Source organism: Antechinus flavipes, chromosome 4 (assembly GCF_016432865.1).
Source record: "Antechinus flavipes isolate AdamAnt ecotype Samford, QLD, Australia chromosome 4, AdamAnt_v2, whole genome shotgun sequence".
Lineage (NCBI taxonomy): Eukaryota > Metazoa > Chordata > Mammalia > Dasyuromorphia > Dasyuridae > Antechinus > Antechinus flavipes.
The window spans coordinates 224,486,511-224,507,464 of record NC_067401.1 but is presented as its reverse complement, the minus strand read 5'-3'; the positions used below and the strand labels follow the sequence as shown (position 1 = coordinate 224,507,464).

Sequence of the window (20,954 nt, the reverse complement as noted above, 5' to 3'; positions counted from 1 at the left end):
AGATACAATTGTAGAGAATTGCTACAGTTCAGGAAAGAATAATTGGAGAGACACTGAGTGACTCAAAAGAGATACAGACCACGTGAAGAAGTAGCAGTAGATATATTGCTTCAAATTTCTATGTGAATATGTACAAAATATGGATAATAAGCAAGGTGAATGAAAAATTCTAAAATGGAGGCAAATTCAATTTCATAAGTATCACTGGGACTTGATGGGATAAGACCTGTGACTGGAACATGACTTTGAAAGAATATATGTTATTCAAAGTAACAGAATAGATAAAGGGGCGGGGGAGATAAAAGGAGGTTATTAAGAACATAACATGTAGCGAAATAGACGGATTTAATTTGGTTCATTTTCTAGATCTGTTAGAGGAATTTATGTGTCTCTCTGTCATCTAGACTGTGATTTAAAAACAAAAAACATTTTTGATGAATGAAAGCATAGATCTTTATCTTTATCTTTATCAAATGTGTAGAATGAAGCAGAGAAGAGTAGTTAACATGTTGGATCACAGAATCAAGATCCAAAAGGAGCTGGATAGTTGGACTAAATCTAATAAGATGAAATTTAATAGGAATGAATGTGTTGATTTTTTCTTTCAAATCAAACTCACAAGTAAAAGAGGGTCAAAGCATGACTAAATACATCTTTGTATGAGAATGTTACAATTGACTTCAAGCTCAGTTGTGGGATATGGCAGCTCAAAAAGGTTTTTTGATAATAGACTTTCTTTAGACACATAGCATTAAGAACCAGGATGTTTATTGTTCACTGTACTAGTTCCAGTTCAATCACACCTGAGGGAGTTTTACTAAATAACTTTAAAGATACTTTCCAACTCAGAGATTGTGGGAAAACTTTGTGGATTGACTGAAACTATAGTACTAAGATGATAAGTAACTTTGAGTAATATTAAGTGGCCACATATTTAGATTATAGAACTTAGAGCCCAAGTGAGGAAACTAAAATTCAGGAAGATTAAAGTGAATTTCTCATTTAAAATGCTTGCCTTTTCTATCTTTTGTGGGGATCCAATGGAAATAATGAAAGCATTTTGAAAATTGTGAATTTGTATAAACTGTGAATACTATGCAAATATTCTTCAAGGCTTTTGTTGGTTTTGTGAGCTCATTGGTATGGGTACATTTGTGAAGATAACCCATTTACATTGTTTTATCCTTAAAAGGTTCTCCTTGATTCACTAGAACCCATCCTTTTAATATTTCATTGATAACAAAACAACACTCAAATTGTCCTCTGGTATCTGTCTTTTTTTTTTCCCCCTGAGGCAATTGGGGTTAAGTGACTTGCCCAGGGTCACACAGCTAGGAAGTGTCTGAGGTCAGATTTGAACTCAGGTCCTCCTGACTTCAGGGCTGGTGCTTTAACCACTGTGCCGCCTAGCTGCCCTGTATCTGTCATTTTTAATACATATCCAAGAAGATGTGAATTGAAGGTTCTCTTTTCTCTGAATAACTTCCCTTGTAGGAAGCAAAGACATTTACAATCATTTCATTGAAAATTTTTTCTTTTAAAAGTCATTGTTGCAGCTAAATATTTGAAGGACTTAAATTAGGAGACTTTTGAGAGTTTACTGAATTTGAGTCCCTGTTTAAGATTAATATTTCTGCTGAGTTTTTCCCCCTCTTTCCTTCTTGTCCTTTCCCAGTTTCAAGCTCCATCTCTTAACAACAATATAGGGGAAATCCTGAAAAAAAAATCACAAAAGAGTATACTGAGGTGAACATGTGAAATAGAAGAAGGATCAGTGACCATATTCCTTTGCCTTGGAGACTGCGGATGTTTATAGGTTATCTGTGTGGAGATCAGGCTTTTTTATATCCTGCTTGGCTCTGTTCACTCCTTGAGTTCACATGTTGAAACCAGTGACTATGAATATGAAATAATGAGAAAAAAAGTAAAGATCCTAATTAGGCAAGGTTGAGTGGGCATAGCAGTGACAGGCAAAGAAGCATGCTGTTTGTATGTAGAAAAAAGGATTATGTGAATAACACTGTGTACTTTATTTAACTTTCCTTTTTATGAGCTTTCTTTATTGATGGGGTGAATATTTTATAAGTAACTTAGCTGCTCAATGAAGATCATCAGGTTCCTTTATCAGTGATTTCCTGACAGGTCCTACGAAAAACCAGAACCAAATAGTTTTCTAAGAAAGTAGAGCACAGAAGCTGTTCACTACTAATTTGCATTGCATATCTGTCATTGGGATTTTTGAACTAAAACTTCAGTAAGGAATTGGAATTAGGTCATTTTTGTGTTTTGTATACATGCAAGTATTTGCTTCCAAGAGATAAAATTTAGGACTGGAAGTAGTTCCTCATCTGAGTTATCCATCCTCTATAGGGTCAGAGTTATTTGGTGAATATTATTCTATTGAAATATTCCAAAAGTAGCAGTATTAGTGGGAAAAATACTGTGGGTTAGAGAGAGAATGATAAAAAGTTAGGGATAGACAGGGATGGAGGATGAAGGGGAGGGAAGATGAGGAAGAGGAGAAAGAAGAGGAGGAGGAGAAGGAGGAAGAGGAAAAAGAGGAAGAGGAAGAGGAGAAGGAGGAAGAGGAAAAGGAGGAAGAAGAGGAAAAGGAGGAGGAAGAGAAAGAGGAGAAGGAAGAGGAAGAGGAGGAGGAGAAGGGGGGGGAATGGAGGGAGAGAAACACTGAATGCAATCGAAAAAGCTTATACATCAGAAGAAATAACTCCTGACCAAAACCAAATAAATGAGATTTGAATGTAAATTGATTTCTAGCCAACAAAGTTACAAAACTTTTGTTATAGTTTTGAAGAATTATCTTCCATTTTTACCAAATATACACAAGACTTTAATGAAATTTATAATTACTTTATAAATCAATATTCTTGGATTTGTTCCTAATCTAAAGCGCGAAACAATATCTCTTTGCAAAATTATATTGTGGATGAAACTTGGTTGACAAGAAACAGAATCAGGGAGTCTTACTCATTTATTTGATTAGACTTTGATAAATATTGAACAACTTTATGGTATTAAAATGTTTTTATATAATAAAGTTTTCTTTATGAAAAAAATCAAATTTATATGCATATATGTGGTAAACTTTAGAATTTTTTCCTTTTATATTCATATGAATAAGGGGTATTGGAAGGTTTCCTAAAAATCAAGGAGTACAAAGACAAAAATATTGGGACCCATTTGGAAATCATTTACTTATTTATTTTAATTTTTGGAATAAAATAAATATTTCCATAATATATTACAATAAGAAAGATGATTGTGCACAAAACTGCAAATTCACTATGTAAAACTTGCTGTTCCATTTAAATATACAACAGTTATGTAAATTTTCTTCCTTCCCTTTTTCCCCCCTTCTCTTTCCTTTCTTAGAGATGGCTACTATTAGATACAAATAGATATATGTATAAAATTAGTTTATATGTATACTTCGATTTATCAGTTCTCTGAGTGCAGATCATGCCCTTCATTTTACAGAGGAAGAGACTAAGGCATACAGACTTATATAATTCACCTCATAGCATACAAAGTAAACATGGAGTAGGATTTAAACTGCAATCCTGATTCTAAATAAGTACTTTTTCTTAATATACTTATGTATATATGTGTTATATACATGTATCTATATGTTCTTTATATAACATGTGTATATAAAGACACAGATTTTTCTAATCAATTGTTTATCTCCTATATTTATTTTTCTTCTTCCCAGATACTGTCTATAGATAGGCATTCCCTCAAAGTACTATCTTATGTTCCTTTTCCTTCCTTATTCTTTCATTCTACTGACTTATTCTTTCTGTCTGTCTGTCCATGTTTGTGTCTCTGTGTTTCTTTGTGTTTCTGTGTCTCTATTTCTCTGTCTGTCTCTGTCTCTCTCTCTTTCCCCATTTCTCCTTTTGTTATTGGCTAATCTCATTCACTTCTATCACTTTAGATATCATATTTTTTAGATGACAAATCTAAGTCTGGCTCTGATTTCTTTTCTGAACTCCTTCAACTGCATCTGTTCTTCTACTCTGTCCAAATAGATGTGTGGTTTCATCCGGGTTCCCTTATGGTGGGCTAGCCAGGGCTGATAGCAGAGAATCCTCCCTGCTGCTGACACATGGGTACAGTTCTGAGGTGGAAAGTCATAAATAGTAAGATTACAGTTCATAAGGGGCCAGATTTAAGAGGCAGGCTGTCTGGAACCAGATGGTCATTTATAGGAATAGAACTCAAAAAATAGAAAGCAAATTGCTATCTAAGACAGATAACATATCTGGAACTAGAAGTAAACACAACTATCCACTTTTGAGAGTGATAGTCTAACTTTGTCCTAGTTATTCCATTTTAGGGCTACCAATATTCATCTAGGCTCACATTTCCAGGAGATTGGGATATTAATTTCTTGCAAATGACATTCCATTTTCAATCTCATGCTTTTGCTATTGACTGTCCTCTATTCCTGGAATATTCTGTCTTCTCACTTCTGCCTCTTAGAATCCCTGATTTCCTTTAAGGCTCAGCTTAAACACCACTTTCAGCAGCAGGTATCTTCGGTGCTCCATTGCATTAAATTCTTTCTAATGATAGCTCCCATCCACTCTCGCTATATTTCATATGTGCTTATTTATATACATGATTTCTCACCCATTATAATGTCAGCTCTTTGTGGGGAGGAACTGTTTGTTTTTTTAAAACTTATCTTTATATCCCTAATATTCAGCACAGTGCCTATAACATAGTAAGCAGCAAATCAAAGCTTACTGATTGAATCAGAAAAATCCTTGATACAGTTTTCATTATTGTAGAGTGGATGGGGAGGGAAATAATTAGCTTCAATTCCATGAAGGTAGATTGGGTTAGGGAATAATTAGAAGAATCAGGAAATGGGTAGATTGTTGTTGTATAGAAAAAAGATGATAAATGTGAGATTATCCTTACCATAGGAAATATTAGAATGTCAGTAAAAGATTCAGTGATCATAGTAACCTGTGCATTACCTGGCATGAGAATATTTTGTGACTGCCAGGAGGGAGCAGTTTTTATGAATATTCTTTCTTGGTATTATTCACTATGGCTTATTAGTAGGTTTTTATCTCAAATTAATTCAGTTCAATAAGCATTTCTTAAATGTCAGACAATAAGAATTCAAAGAAGAAAGACAAAAGAGTTCTTGTCCTCAATGAGCTTATATTCTACTCGGTTCAACTTTGTAACCTAGTTTGCTTTGCTTCTCCTATAGTGTAGAGCAGACAGTCATGAGAAATGTAATTTATAATATTTGTCATATTTTATTATTATAATAGCTCTCCACTTCCAATTCCTAAAGATGAGTGTGTATCAGAGCCGCTGAAAATCTTATATCTCTTTTGGCACCTTTATTCTTCACCTGTCTTATCCAATCAATTATAAAATATATTTTCAGTTCTACTTCTTACATATATATTGCGATTTCCAGTCCTACTTCCACCACACAGTTATAGATTCTCATTATTATCTTTTTAAATAAGTGTCAACAGCCTTTTATTGGTTTTTTTCACCTCCATGCTTTCTAACCATCTTTCACATGGAACAATTAATGTCACTCCTCTGCTTAAAACTCTTCAAAATCTTTCCATTACTTTACTGAATAAATTTTAAATTGCTTAGCTTAGCTTTTCCCAATATAACTCAACTTTGCCTATTCCATTTTATTTCATGTTATTACATTACCCCCCTTCATCCTTTATAGTCTGGGCAATTGACCTTGTTGCTCAAATGTAACACTCAACTTCTGTCTTGCACTTGTAGAAGCTGTCTTCAATGCCCAGATTATATTTCCTCCTCATTTTTAGCTCTTAAAATTCCTTGATTCTTTCAGATTTCCACTTTCCTTCTGCATGAAGGTGTTTTTTTTTTTGGGGGGGGGGAGGGGAGGGAAATCTTCCTTTCTCCAGCCTTAACACCAACTACAGTACTTCCCACTACCAATTATCTTTAATTAACTTTTTATATTTTTGTATTGATATTTGTATATGTTATTGCTTCAATAGAATACTTAAGGCAGAGACAGTTTCATTTTGGCTTTGTATCCCCAGCATTTAGCATAATACTTGATACATAATAATAAAAAATCATTGTTGATGATTATTTGCATGATTATTAATTGATTTCTTTCTGCTCAAACTTTCAGTCATTTTACACCACTGTTGTACACTTTTATATAATTTTGTATTATAGCACTTGTTTATCTGTTATATTCCCTATAAGAGAGGAGATCTATGACAGCAGGGAAATTGTGTGTGTGTGTGTGTGTGTGTGTGTGTGTGTGTGTGTGTTAAACTCTTCTAATTCCCAATACAATGATGTATATATAATAATTTACTTGGATTTAAGTATGCCTTTCACTTATACCTATATTGTACAAGGGAGAAACAGCATTGTATGGTGGTTAGAGGGCTGGCCTTGAAATCAGATGTTCATATCTCCACTTTTGACATTCTGACTCTGAGAAAGTCACTTAATCTCCATGTATTTGAAATGGCTCACTAGGGTTTTTTTGCTTTGATAGAGAGAGATTGCATACTAGGAGTTCAAATACTCTAATGGATCTGTGATCTCCAAACTGTGGGCATTATCTCCTATGATAAAGATCATAGCCTTATGGGATTCTTGTTAATGCCCTCCCATAAATTCACCACATGCAGGACAACCAAAGGCTGGGGATTTTCTTCACAATATCTTAATATCATGTGGCTACCAATGGAGCAAACGAGCTGTCGGTTGTGATCCTAGATCACAAATTCATTTTTTTTTGGTAATGTCTTTCTGTGTGGAGATTGCTCACATATTTTTTCCCTTATATTCTTATCATCTATAATGTGCTATACCTAATGTCTACTCCCTATTCTTCATTATCTAAATGAGTGATCTTTTAACTTTTATTCTTTGGAGACTTTGGTATTTCATGTCTATTATACAGCATTATGGAAGGAATGCTAGTGTTAAAGGTATGGATCTTCCTTCTAGACTATAATTTGATGTCAAAAAAAATCTAGACTTCTGTGAAATCTATAAAGGGAAGGAAAGAGAACAAGCATTTATTAAGCACCTACTATGTGACAGGCACTATGCTAAGTGCTTTACAAATGTTATCTCATTTAATCCTCATGATAACCCTGAGAAATAAATATTATCATGCATATTGAACTTTATTCTTTTATGTGTTCAAGTGAACATGAATTATCTTCATGCACTAGAGAATGTTGAAAACTCTCTTTGCACATGTTTTGAAAATAAAGAATTTATTTTGATAAAACAAAATAAAATGTAAAAACAAAACAAAAAAAAGTTGTTTTGTTGATGTGTTTGTTCATGTAGTTCCTGGTTTTGTTTAACAGGTAGACTCCCACATGTTTTGTATTATCTGCAGTTGTTTTGGATGGGATTTCTTTTTCTATCTCTTGCTTCTGGGCTTTATTGGTGGTGTGTAGAGATGGTGATGATTTGTGTGGGTTTGTTTTTTTGTCCTGCAAATTTACTAAAGTTGGTTGTTTCTAGAATTTTTTTAGTTGATTCTCTGAGATTCTCTGCTTGTGCCATCATATCTTCTGCCAAAAAAAAAAAAAAAAAGAAGAAGAAGAAGAAGAAAGAAAGAAAGAAAGAAAGAAAGGAATATTCTTCAAGGAATTTTGCTTAGATATGGGGCAGGATCACTTACTATTTATTGTATGATGAGAAATAGATGTAAGCTGAGGCAGCTAAGTGTCCCAGTGGATAGAGTACCAGCCTTAGAATCAGGAGAATCTGAGTTCAAATCTGGCCTCAGATTAACCCTGATTGTCTCAAAAAAAAAGAAAGAAATATATGTGAATCTTTGATTTTACACTCTTTACTCAGTGTTGGCAGGGGTATAAAATATTCATTTTATAGATGAAACATATCAGGCCAGAAAGGTTAGATAAATTTCCTAGGATCACAAAGAATCAGTGACAGAGCCTGGCTTAGAACTCAAGGAAGTCTTTCTAATCCTTTTTTATTGTAGCAAATTTCTTTGGGTGCTCCTTATTAAGAGATATATTGAGAAATTACCTGACAATAGGTTGGGATGATCACACTGATGCTGAAATAATTCCTGGGCATATAAGTACTTAAAAAACCCTCAACAACTTGAAAATCATTTGAGTTGAAGTCTTCACTCTTTAAGGAGAGGGATGGATTCTCTCCTACAGAAAACTACTGAAAAAAAGAAATAAAACAGGTTTGACTTTATGGGTTTATGACAGTCCACTCTCCAGTCTCTGGATTGGATAATTAGGTTTTCTAAGGTCTGGATATTTGACAAACACCGAGTTCTTTCTTATCTCTAGTTATTGTTTCTCGTTTTCTTTTATAGAATGCCGGTGGTCAAAGCCAATTTCCTGGCACCTTTAGAAAGATTAGGGTGCTAATGTTGGTCAAATTCCAATTCAGGCAGTTCCATTGTACTTATCCCAAATTCCCCATGAGGCTTTCAATTAGAGAAGTTATTGTTCACTTCCTCTTCTAAAAGTATTGCATGACATAATGATTTCAGCATAGAAAGATCCCTACTGTTTTTTTTTTAAATAATGTAGTTGAATTGGCTCTTAATTGAATGCTTTTAGCCATTTTTGAGATCAACCAGCCGTGGATTACTTATTTTTGTTGTACTGATCCAACTTCAGTCTAGACATGTAGACTTATATCATTTATAGAGAGTTGCAAAATGTTAAAAAAAAAATAAGTTTGGGGATACAATTACCTTCACAGGCCTCATATATATTCACTCTTTTCTTTTCCTAATATTGGAAGAGACTGATCCTCTAGAACAGTGATTCTCAAAGTCTGGTCCAGAGCATCCTGGGAATCTCTGAAATTCTTTCAGAGAGTCTACAAATTCATAATTAGTTTTTATTTTTAATGTGATCAATATCTATAATTATAAACCACATAAAAACTCTTTGGACAGATCCTCAATCATTTTTAATAGGATAAAGATATTGAGAAAAAAAGTTTGAGGACCACTGCAGTCTAGAATCTGAGGTGTCATCTAAATTGAAATTCATGATCCCTTTAACTCTTACAAAATTCTGATATATAAAATATGTAGGAAATTAACACAAAGTTGGAAAAATCTGTGAAGTATGAAAAAATTATCTTTGTTGCCCCCTTGCTTCCTTTGTCTTCTATAAATGTTTTCATTCTCACAGTCTTATACTCTGCCAATATTAAGTATTTTATGTTCCCAAATTGTTTTTTGGCCTACTCATCCATTTTGCAGTAAATATTATTGATATTTAAAATTTTTACATTACAATAGCTGGATAGCTCCTTCCCATAATCCCTCCCATTCCATTCTAAATCTCTCTTTTGTCTTAAGTAAAAAAAGAAACAAGTAATCAAAATCACTTGATGGGTATCATGTATGGCCATTTATGCAACATTTGGTATCCAAATAATGTTATTTAAAACACTAATAAATGCAGGGCAGTACATTTCACCACTATTTTACAGGCCCCAAATTGATCATTTTAGTTGCTCAGATCTTATCTGGCTTCCTTTTCTTGTTCTTTTCTCTTTTTCTATAATAGTCATTGTGCTTAGCACAGTGCTTTGCACATAGTAGATGCTTAATAAATGTTTCTTTATTGATTATAGCCTCTTGTTCTGCTTACTTTTTACTCTGCCAATTCAAATAATTTTCCATATCTCATAGAATTCTTAAGATTTGCAATTTCTTAGCATGCAATAATATTATAATCCATTCCACCCAGAATTTGTTCTCATTCCTCCACCTAAGGGGATATAATATTGTTCCATATATATTCTTTTTTTTTTTTTTTTTTTTTTGGCAATCACAGAAGGTACTGCTAGGAATATTTTATTATATTTGGAAATTTTTGTCTATGTCCTCCTTGGATTCTTTCCCTAATAGTGAGATCATTTGGAAAAATGCCATGAACACATTAAGCCACATTTCTTGTATAAGTTCAGTGAGTCATTTCACTAGCATTTATTAAGCTTATACATTATGCTAGATACTTTGATAAGCTGGGGATACAAAGAATGGGAAAAAACCCCAGACTCTCTCTGCTTCCAAGGAGCTCATAGTCTAAGAGGGGGGAAATAACATGCAAGCAACTACATACAAATAAGTTACATAATGATAAATTCAAGGTAATCTCAGAGAGAAATCACTAAGATTGAGAAGAAATGGAAAAGGATAAGATTTTATTTCAGACTTGAAGGAAGTCAAACTATGACTATGGTCAGATGGTTTGCTATAATAATTGGGCCAATTCACATATCCATCAACTATTTTAGAGTGACTGTCTTCCTTTAGTCCCTTCAGTTTTTTTCATCTCTGTCAGTGTGATACATGTGAGGCAAAACCCTCAGTATTGTTTTAGTTTATGTTTTCTTACTTTTGGTTATTTGAAGCATTCTTTCATATGGATGTTGATACTTTGGAGTTGTTTTGAAAACTATTCAGGTCTTTCAGCCATTTTATGTATTAAGGAACAGTTCTTGGCCCTTTTACAAATTTGTTTCAATTTCCTACATAGGAAGATTTTTATCTTACATTACAGACTTTTTGTCAACAATCAAAAGATCAGAAGTTTCAGTTTGAAGAGACCTTAGATTCTAAAGCAGTAAAAATAGAATGGGGCCACTGATCCACACATAATTATATAATGCTATTTACATTTTATTGTATTTTTAATTATTTTGAAAATATTTCCCAATTACATTGTAATCTGATTCCACTGGATGGGAGTATTGTGTTGACACCTATGGTCTAGAAGACAGTTCCACAACTTCATTTTACATATGAAGAAGAAACTGAGTAATAAGGAGGTTAACTAGCCTATTTCACATGATTCAAATGAAATCTTGTTCTTAAAAACATTTACAAAGTGTCAAATGCTATGCAGATGTAAGATATTGTTGCTCTCTTTACTAAATTATACCTGGGGAATTGGCTGTTTAAAAAAAAAAATTATGGTGAACTCCTTTGTAAAGTTTTTTTTTTTAATCCATCACAATTTATAGCCCTTAGGCTTAGATTTTAATGTATCAGATTCTTACTCTTTCTGTTAAAAAAAAAAAAAGTGACTTGCTCGGGACGCCAAAGGTAGTAAGTGGCATAGCTGGAATTTGAACTCAATTTCTTTAATGTTTATTTCAACATTTAAAGTCAGTTCTCTTTTTTATTTCATCATAGAATTTTCCTATTTGAGAACTTCTCTCTCTCTCTCTCTTTTTTTTTTTTGCTAGCTGTACTGATTTTTTTGTGCCTTTTTATTTTACTTAATGGAGATTGTCTATTAAGTAACCCTTTGATAATTTGATTGTTATAACATTAAATTTGTAAGGGAATTTAAATATTATCATGATTTTTATTATATTGGTTTATATATCAATAATAAATATTTCTTCAATAATTAAATGATTTCTATTTGTCTACAAAGGGTATTTAATAATTATATTTATGACTATGTAAGAGTGACCATCTCATGTAAAATGCATGGGCATTGGCTAGAATTCTGACCATTTCCAATGACAGATGATTTCTGGAAAGGGTCACCTTCCTTTTCCATCAACTCTCTAGCTCTTTATACCCCCATCCTATATTCCTGAAGAAAATTACCTAAAAAGGTTTCATTCATGTCTGGATCTTCTTTCAAGAGGGAAACAATGTAGATCAGGTAAAGGCTACATTTACATTGTACAATCTACATTTCCTCCACACAAAAGAAATGATTTTAAAAACCCCAACCTATATAAGCTCATAAACTTTCACTGACAAAAACCTAAACTTGGAACAATAATCTACAAATACTAATAAATTCTCCTGGAGAGTTGATTTAAAAAAAAATCAAACTATGAGGCATTTTGTAGAACTGCTGAAATGGCATTTCACCTTTGCCTAGATGTAACATCTCTTTTAGCAAAGTGGGTCAGGAGTTGGGCTTCTCTTGCTGGTGGTGATTTTCTCCTCCAAGAGATGTAGTTGTAGGGAGTAATTCTCATAGATTCTTCTAAAGGATTTAGGCACTCCTAGCATTTTGAACTTACAGGGTTACTTCCAAGGCTGGGAATGTCTGTCTCAGAATTATTATTTGTTTACCTATGTTTGGGGAAAGAAACATAAATAGAAAAAGTAGGCACAATTCAATTCCTTGCTCTGATTGTCATTAGTTTTTTGCTATTTCTCCTGGGGTATAAAGAAAGTTCCCTCTCCTCATGCCTCATGATAAATTCCAAAGAAATACTTCTATATTCTGAAGAAAGAGATGAAAGAAAGAGAAGTGATTGAAAAATCTTCTAGGTTCAGTGGCCAGTCATTTGGTTCAGCTTTGGTATAAATCTGGGGAAATTACCTCCATCCCAGGTAGGAAGACAATGGAATGACTTAGATTGTACGGAACCATATCAAAATGCTAAGTTCTTCATCACTAAGTATGTATCCTCAAAAGTGGCCAGGGTGCCGGTTCAGCATTTCATGGGCAGTGCCTTAGCCAGGATATAGAAATGGCTAAATCTATGCTTATGTGTGCACCATGGGATTTGAACTGTTGCACATAGATATTGAAAGTTTCTTGGTAGTTTGGCTTTCATATATTTTATTCATTTTGTACTTATTTGAATAGACCTCTTTGAGTTGTTTCTTCTTCTTCTTCTTCTTCTTCTCCTTCACTAGTGTATAAAAATTCTCATGATTTTTGTTGACTTCATTTGTATTCTGCTATTTTGCTGAAGCTTGGTTATTTTATTATTATCTTGGTTCATGTCTTTGCTATTTCTCTGGGATTTTCTAAGTCAACTATCATTTGTCAGCAAATACAGATGATTTCTCTGGGGTTTTCTAAATAAATTACCACTTTGTCTGCAAATACATATAGTTTTTTTATTTCTTCACTTTTCTTTATGCTTTAATCTTTTCCTCTTATCTTATGTCTAATGCTAATATTTCTAGAACACCCTCAGACAATAATATTTATTAGGAAATTTTATTTTTGATAGTTGTGACTTTTAAGTTTTTTTCATAACTAGCTGCTACATTTTGACAGATCTTTCCTATATCTATTGATATAATAATGTGATCTTGATGATTTTTTATTTTAATTAGACTAATTATGGTAATTTATTTTCTAATGTTGAGCCAGGCTTGTAGACTGGTATAAATCCCAACTTGACATAGTGAATACACTCAGTGAAAGAACTCTGGGAGATGACTATGAATCACTACATAGAATTCCCAATCCCTCTATTTTTGTCCGCCTGCACTTTTGATTTCCTTTACAGGTTAATTGTACACTATTTCAAAGTCCAATTCTTTTTGTACAGCAAAATAACTGTTTGGACATGTATACATATATTGTATTTAACTTATACTTCAACATATTTGCCATGTATTGGTCAATCTGCTATCTGGGAGAAGGGGTGGGAGGAAGGAGGGGAAAAATCAGAACAAAAGGTTTTGCAGTTGTCAATGCTGAAAAATTACCCATGTATATATCTTGTAAATAAAAAGCTATAATAAAAAACTAAAAATATATATATTTCTTTTAAAAATATATTTTATTTAAAGAAAGAAAATAAGGAAAAAAAATAAAAGGAATACAAAACAAATGAAACAAAATAAAAGAGAAATAAAAGACCACATGATACAGAACATCAGGGAGGATTTAAAATATATAATAACAAATACTAGCTTGAGAAAGTATACACACACACATATACTATATATATCAGTAGAAGAAATTATATTCATGAGTGTCCATCTTTTCTCTGCTGCACATCTTTTGTACTTTATTCTTTTTTTCTCCTTTTATCAACCCCCCCTCAAGCAGGCTATAGTTAAGAAAGCATATTATTTATATGTACATATGTAAATATATATACACATATAAACACATATCCTCTCACATACCCCCACATATCTTTCTATCCCTGCAGACCCTTTGCTTTAATTCTGCTCCTAATTTGTCTTGCTATTCCTTAACTTCACCTTACCCATAGATCCCTCTTTGGTTTTCTTCCCACACCCTTTGCTCCCCTATCTGCCCATCCTTTTGCCTTTATTTCTTTTTAGATTTTGGAGAGTGCTATACTCGTCATAGTATATATGTAGTGTTGCCTATTTAACTCATTCCTGATGTTCTTAGGTTTTCAAAATTATGAGCCCTTCTTCCCTCTCTAATGCCTCTGTGTTTATTCTTCCTTTACACCTCATTTGTATACATAATTACTATTTTTACCTTAACTCTGCCCCAATCTTTCTTTTGAGCTGCCCTATTATTAATGTTAATCTTAAATATATGCCATACATTTCCCGTGTTAAAAAAAATAAGCAATTTGTCCACATTGAGTTCCTTGAAATTGCTATTTTGATTTTGGCTTTTATATATTAAATTTTCTACTAAGTTTAGGTTTGGTTGATAAAAAGTCCCAAAAAATCTGCAAGTTCTTTGAATGTCCATTTTTTTCTCATTCAAAATTATATATAATTTTTCTGGATATGATATTTTTGGCTACAGGCCTATGTAGTTCTTTTGATTGTCAGTGGATATGATTCTAAGACCTGCAGTCTTTTATTGCGGTTGTTGATAAATCCTATGCAATTCTAATTGTAGCTCCAGTGTATCTGAATTCTTTCCTCCTTGTTTCTTGCAAAATTTTCTCTTTAATTTGGGAGTTTGGAAACTTGGCAGCAATGTTCCTATGTGTTTTCCATAAAGGATCCTATTGAAGTGGTAATCAATGGATTTTTTTTTTCTATTTCTACTCTCCTCTCATGTTCTATTACTATAAGACAATTTTCTTGGTTTATTTCTTGCACTTTTGTGTCAAGGTCCTTTTCAAGAACTGTTGATTTACTTTGGCTTCCTCCTTATTTCTTCTTGTCCAGGTTATTCTCAAGTCCAGTCTTATATTCATGGTTTGTTTGGTTTTGCTTACATGTTTCCTTTATTTTCTCTATTTTTTTTTTTTTTTGTATAGATATGTTTTTTCTTTCCTGGAAGACAAAAGTTTTATCCCCTCTTATTACTCTAATTGCAGGTTTTACCTAATTCTTTTGTTTTTCCTTCTTTTTCTTTATTTATTTTAATTAGTTTTGTTGTTGTTGTTAAGGACCTTCTGCCAAGAAAATATCAATAAAAATATCAATTCATGAAGGGAGGTAGTGGTGGGAATCATTTTGTATCTGGAGACTAGTAATAATAAGGCCTATACTTCCTACACTCTGCTCTTGCCATATTGCACATTTCCTCTAGGGCCAGTATATTTTCTCTCTGAATGTATCTCCTCTACTTTGGAAGCTGGCTCATCCCTGCAGCCCTTATGTAATGTTTGCTGGGATGAGATATGGTTCTGGGAAGCTGAGTATTCACTGAGAAAAATTATTCTCCTAAGGTATTAATGATCCATTTTAGGTAATTGATATTTGCAAAGGAGAAAGAAAGAGAGACAGAGAGACAGAGCGAGACACAGAGAGACAGAGAGAGCAGAGACAGAGAGATAGAGAGGACCTAGACACACACACACACACACACACACACACACACACACACAGACAGAGAGAGAGAGAGGAAGACAGAGAGAGAGACAGAGAGAGAGAAAGACAGAGAGAGACAGACAGAGAGAGTCAGGTACAGAGAAAGAAAAAGAGAGAGAGAGACAGAGAAACAGAGACAGAGAAACAGAGAGGGAGACAGAGAGACAGAGACACAGAGACAGAGAGAGAGAATGATAGTTTGTGGTGTGTGCTCTGTGTGTATAAATGGTGCCGGTTGAACTTATTTTTGGTTTTCTAGTCCTAGAGAGCATCCTTGAGAAGACTGGGAAGAGGCAATACTAAAAAGTATTAAAAAAAAAAAACATTTTAAATGAGGATCAATCCCTCAATTGAAAGGAAAGAGGAAGCTCCAACAATAGAATTTCTGGCATTGAAAGTTTGGGAAGTTGGAGTGGTTTTGTGAAGACTCCTGTATCCAATGGCATGATGGTAAATGTTTAACAACCAACTCTCTGGGAAAAGCCAGTACTCATGACATATTTTAAGTTTCCGCATTTTAAAAAAAATCTTTTCTTCCTTACTTTTTAAAGTCTAGATAATTAACAAAATAATAAACACAGCTTAAATCTGTACCATTTCTTAATTTCTAAAGTCTAAATACTCACACTGAAAATTTAACAATTGTCATCCCTTTCTCTATTTACAATTAATAAAATAGATAATTGCTTTTCTTCTAGAAATTGTGATCAGTTTCAGAGAAATGGCATGGTTTAGTGAAAAGAGAACTGACCATTGAATTTCAAATTTCTCTTCTGTTGTACACTGGTTGTATGACCTTGGAAAAATCATTTAACTTCTCAGGGCCCTAAGCAACTGTGGCCATAAGTTACAAAGAAGATGATACTTTGTATTGGTAAAAGAAATCTTCACCTAGAATTCCTTTCACTAATGAAATCACAGAATGCGCTTTACCCAAAGCCCATCCAAAACATTCTTTCTTGGTTTTTCAGATTATCAGTATCATGCATTGTATATACATTAAAATGAATAAAGATTATAAAAGTTCTACTGAGATGATTTTAAAATAGTTTCTTGTCGAATCTGGCACCAGTTTAGAGGCGTAGAATATGTGGGTTTAAATGATCTAGTCTTTATTTATGACTCTTTCTACTGATATAATATCTTTTAAATAAGCATCTTGAAAAGTTTATGTGTGTGTGTATATATGTGTGTATTTATGTACACATACATGCACATATGTACATACACAGGTCCCAATTAGTGATTTCCTTTTGAGAAGTCTTTTTGGCTTTTGTATTTTGTTTTCTTTCCTTCCTTTATCTGTACATCACTGACATGATTAGGTCTGCTCTGGCTGGCACCCTAGGTCCAGTGGTAGTAATTCTGTAACCATCTGGTTGCATGTGATTAATGGTATTCATGTAAAAGCATAATGGGAATTCCATTGTTCACCCAATTGTGACAACAGCTTATTTTCTTTCTCATTTAGTTAAAAAGAGGGCTGGGAATAAATTAGTTGTTTTGGAAAAGAATTACTTTTTGCTACTAATTTGCCCATTTATCTACAAACATGCCCAGTCAAATTACTCTGCTTACAAAAATAGTTCATGTAACAATAAGAAATATAATCTCACAGATAAAATGTGTCCTTAAGTAAGGGCAGGTATGAAGTCATTTTAAGGAAGGAGAGAAAGGCTCTCAAAGAAATCCAATACCCTTTTAAGAGTCTCTAAGAATGTTGTCCCTCTCTAGTGATTCAAGAAACAACAGAACCTTGGGGAGCTCAAGATGATTTTTAGAAAAGTAGAAAAAATAAATGAGATTGGTAATAGCACACTGTGACTAATTTGCAGTTCTTTGTGGTCTATGACCACATGATACAGAAAATCAATATAATCTATTTATTTAAAGTATGAGGAAAAAAGCACAAAATAAAAATCATTATATTTACTTTGGTGATTTCCTATGAGACGAAATAAGCAAGAAAACTGCTTTGTAAGAGAAAATAAAATTGCAGAGATAAACATTAAATTCCGTGTAATACAATATATTATACAGTGTTTAAAATTATGTTTAGGCCTCCCCTCCAAAATGTGCATATGAGATTGAATAGACTGCTGGGCTTTCCTATTCCTGCTGAGTTTCTCTTCTTAGGTAGGTGGTTTTGGACAAAGCTTCCAGAACCCATTGTTTGCTGCTCGAGCAACCCTCTCTACTTGGTGGGCAGCATAATAATTTTTGCTTAGATTGAAGCCTGCCTCAGTGATTCAATCTGGATGCTAATTGTTCCTCAAAATTGGTGACCCTGTAAGGTTTCTTTGCAAGGCTTAACGTTTTTCCAGTCTTACATTCTTACTATCTGCATCCCCAAAGTGATGATCTCAGTACAGGAATGAAAACTCTCCCCCTTCCACTGGCCATTGTTTCGTTTATAGTCCTTCTGGGGACCGAAGATTGTAGTCATTTCCTTGTCATGGTCGTTTACATCAGTAAATATAACATAATCTGTCAGTAAATTTTGTTCTGTAACACAGGAAGGAATAAGTAACATCAGATGTCATTTTCCTGTGAGCATAGTGTCCCTGACCCTTTGTACAAAGATTGACCCATAATAGATGAATAGAGTATCAACCCATCATCTTAAAGGCTCTCGTAAAAGCATCACATTTGCCATTTATTGTGAAGCGGTCAGCAGCTCAGAAATGGCTGTTTCCTCCTGCCAACGTCTGCCTCACTCTTATCTGCATTATTGGATCTGACGACTTTATTGAAAGTGTAAAGTATTTCAAGGACTCCAAACTTGGTTCAGACGTTTGTTTATGGGAGCCGCCTTGGCAGAGGACTTATGAAAACGGCCTTTTGTGCTCCCTCCCTGTCTTGAGAAGGGCTGTTCTGAGAAACAGTCTGTCCTCCCTCCTTGCTGTGCCTTCCAGACACTTTTCCCGATAACTTGCGATGGAGAAAATTCAAGAGAAAAAGGGGGGGAGGGGGATTATAGGAAGCCTTTTCGGAAGAGCTTCCAGTGGCGAGGCGTCACTAATCACGAAGCAGTTAGAAAGCAAGGTCCTGTATTTCTGTTTTGTTTTTCAAACTTAGAGACAATTGGCTTAATGAATTAACCGGCCGCCTCGTCCGGGAAATGCTTCCTTTGTCCTGTTGGGGGAGCCAAATACTACAGATTTGTCATCGGGAAGACTGTTGATCCCGGTTTTATTGTTGGGCCGGTCATTTGTGAGCTGGTTGCCTGCCCACAGGCCATACACTTTTTCTGCGTGAACCTCTCACGCTTTTTTACTGTCAGGATTATTGTGGTCACCTGAGAGCTATCTGAGGTGGGGGGGGAAATGGTGAGCCCTGTGTTTGCTTTGATTGAGTTTGTCCCCCCTCGCCAAGGGAGGAGGATGCCGAGCACCAGAGCTCCCTCGGTGTGCTGAAATCGAAGGACATCTGCGTGTGTGTGTGTGTGAGTGTAGTTGCTAATGCTCTCTGTGTCATTCTCCTCAGAGCTCTGGGAACGCTTCCTACCGCTGCTCTATGTCTTCCTCTGCGGATTTTTCTGATGAAGAGGATTTCAGTCAGAAATCAGGCTCTGCATCCCCAGCTCCAGGGGACACACTACCTTGGAATCTCCCTAAGCATGAGAGGTCTAAAAGAAAGATTCAAGGTGGCTCGGTGCTGGATCCTGCAGAGAGAGCTGTGCTGAGGATAGCAGGTAAGGGAATCGGGAGAGAGAAGGGGGAGGGGTGCTGGGAGCTGGAGAGGAGGGGGAGGAAAGGAGTGAGTGTCATGGAGAGTCATCGATTTGTTTTTTTACAAGGGAGGTCAAATGATCGAGAGAATGCACATTGCAGAGATTTTATGCCAAAAATGGGGGAGGGTGCCAGCGGTGAAATTGTTTTGTTTACCTTCTTTATGGAGAGAACAGTCTTCCATGCTTTGAGTAGTGACTAAGCTATTTGGTCCTGCTTTCTGGTTGAGTGAATCAATGCATCTTAAATGGAAGGAAGTATCGACGGGCATCTCCATTAAACTTTCATATCCAAATGCATTAGACGGTGTGACAATTTAAAAGTATTAACTCTGGTGAATCCTCCTTGTGTGTGTGTTTGCTAACCATGGAACTTAGAAAGAAAAGAGAGCATCCCAAATTGGCATTCGTGTCTAGATAGAGGTACAGGTCTGTGTACAAGTTTGGGTTTGTATATCTTCGTGGATAAAAGACTCTGGGTCATCTGAACCATTTCTCTGAACCATTTCGGAAGCACCTCTGGCAAAACCTGTGTCCGAATCAGCTTTTGAACATTATAGGCTGCTCAGGGCTCAACAATCCAGAGGCCCTGATTAATTAATATAAGGGAGGGGCTGCTGATCCTCAGTTACACTTGGTGTTCTCTTGTCTAGGTGGTAAAAGCTGAAACAGGACAGAGATCTTGTTTGCCCAGCTGAAAGCTGATAAGAGTGTGTAAATTAATACTTTAACACTGTGATGAGTGTGTCTCTGTGTGTTACTAATTGAGGTTTTTGTTTCCTCACTTTATTTCCAAAGCATCTTGCTAGTGTATTGGGGGTTGGATTGTGTGTGCTCCGGATGGCTTTTTCTTTAAAGGGCCTTTTGAGTTGCTGTTGAAGCATTCAGTTTTTACCTCTTTTTTTCTCCCTCCTCTCCCCCTTTCCCAGCCCCCAACTCCAACTCCTGTGACCCCTCCCACACCCTCTTTTAAAAGCTGTTCTTGCCTTTTCACTACAATACAAAGTTGGTACTTTGCTGTTCATCCAGGGGGGGCCTGCAGGGGACTAGCCAAGATGCCTGTATCTAGGATCCAGGCCATTGCTGCAGCAGACAGAGAGTGAATCAGAGTCTCCCCCTTAAGTCCCCCCACGAGCACTTTCATGATTACAGGAAAAGCAAACAATCCAGAGCCAGCAGCTTCCTAGTCCAGGTTTCTGGGGCAACAGCTTTTGGCTTGTATTATGAGATGCTGGCTTGTCTCCCTTGTCTACGAGGAAATGGGAAGAGGGGTGGGAAAGGGGAAAAGGATCAAGAGTGTTTTGGAACAAAGTGAGAGAGTGAAGGAAAGGCAGAGAGAGCCAAAAGAAAGAAAGGATCTATTCCAGTATTAGCACACAGCCTCTCCTGAGTCTGCTAAATGTGTTTAGCTGCCTAGCAATGTCATTTCCTTGTAAAAATTTTTTTTGCTGTATGAAGTAGGAGGAAGGAGGGAATTGTTGTTGGGGTCAGATGTAAATAGCACAGTAGAAAGAAAAAGAAAAAAAGACTATGGTGATGAAGAGAGGTGCTTGGAGTCTATACACATTAGATAAAGGTCTGGAGAACATAGAGGTGGTGTTTGCTGTGAGTGTTTATTAGTGGAAGATAGTAGAGGCCTAAGTATTTAGGTAATGA

General features: G+C 35.1%; 1 protein-coding gene across 1 annotated transcript in view; it reads left to right on the top strand.

Moving 5' to 3' along the window:
* The window catches only part of DST (dystonin), a 591,073-nt gene that overhangs the window by 134,770 nt on the left and 435,349 nt on the right, over positions 1–20,954 (top strand). Inside the window, exon 4 of the mRNA XM_051997184.1 lies at positions 19,055–19,262. Within this exon, the coding sequence (XP_051853144.1) occupies positions 19,055–19,262 (208 nt within the window). The remainder of the gene's footprint in view (positions 1–19,054; positions 19,263–20,954) is intronic.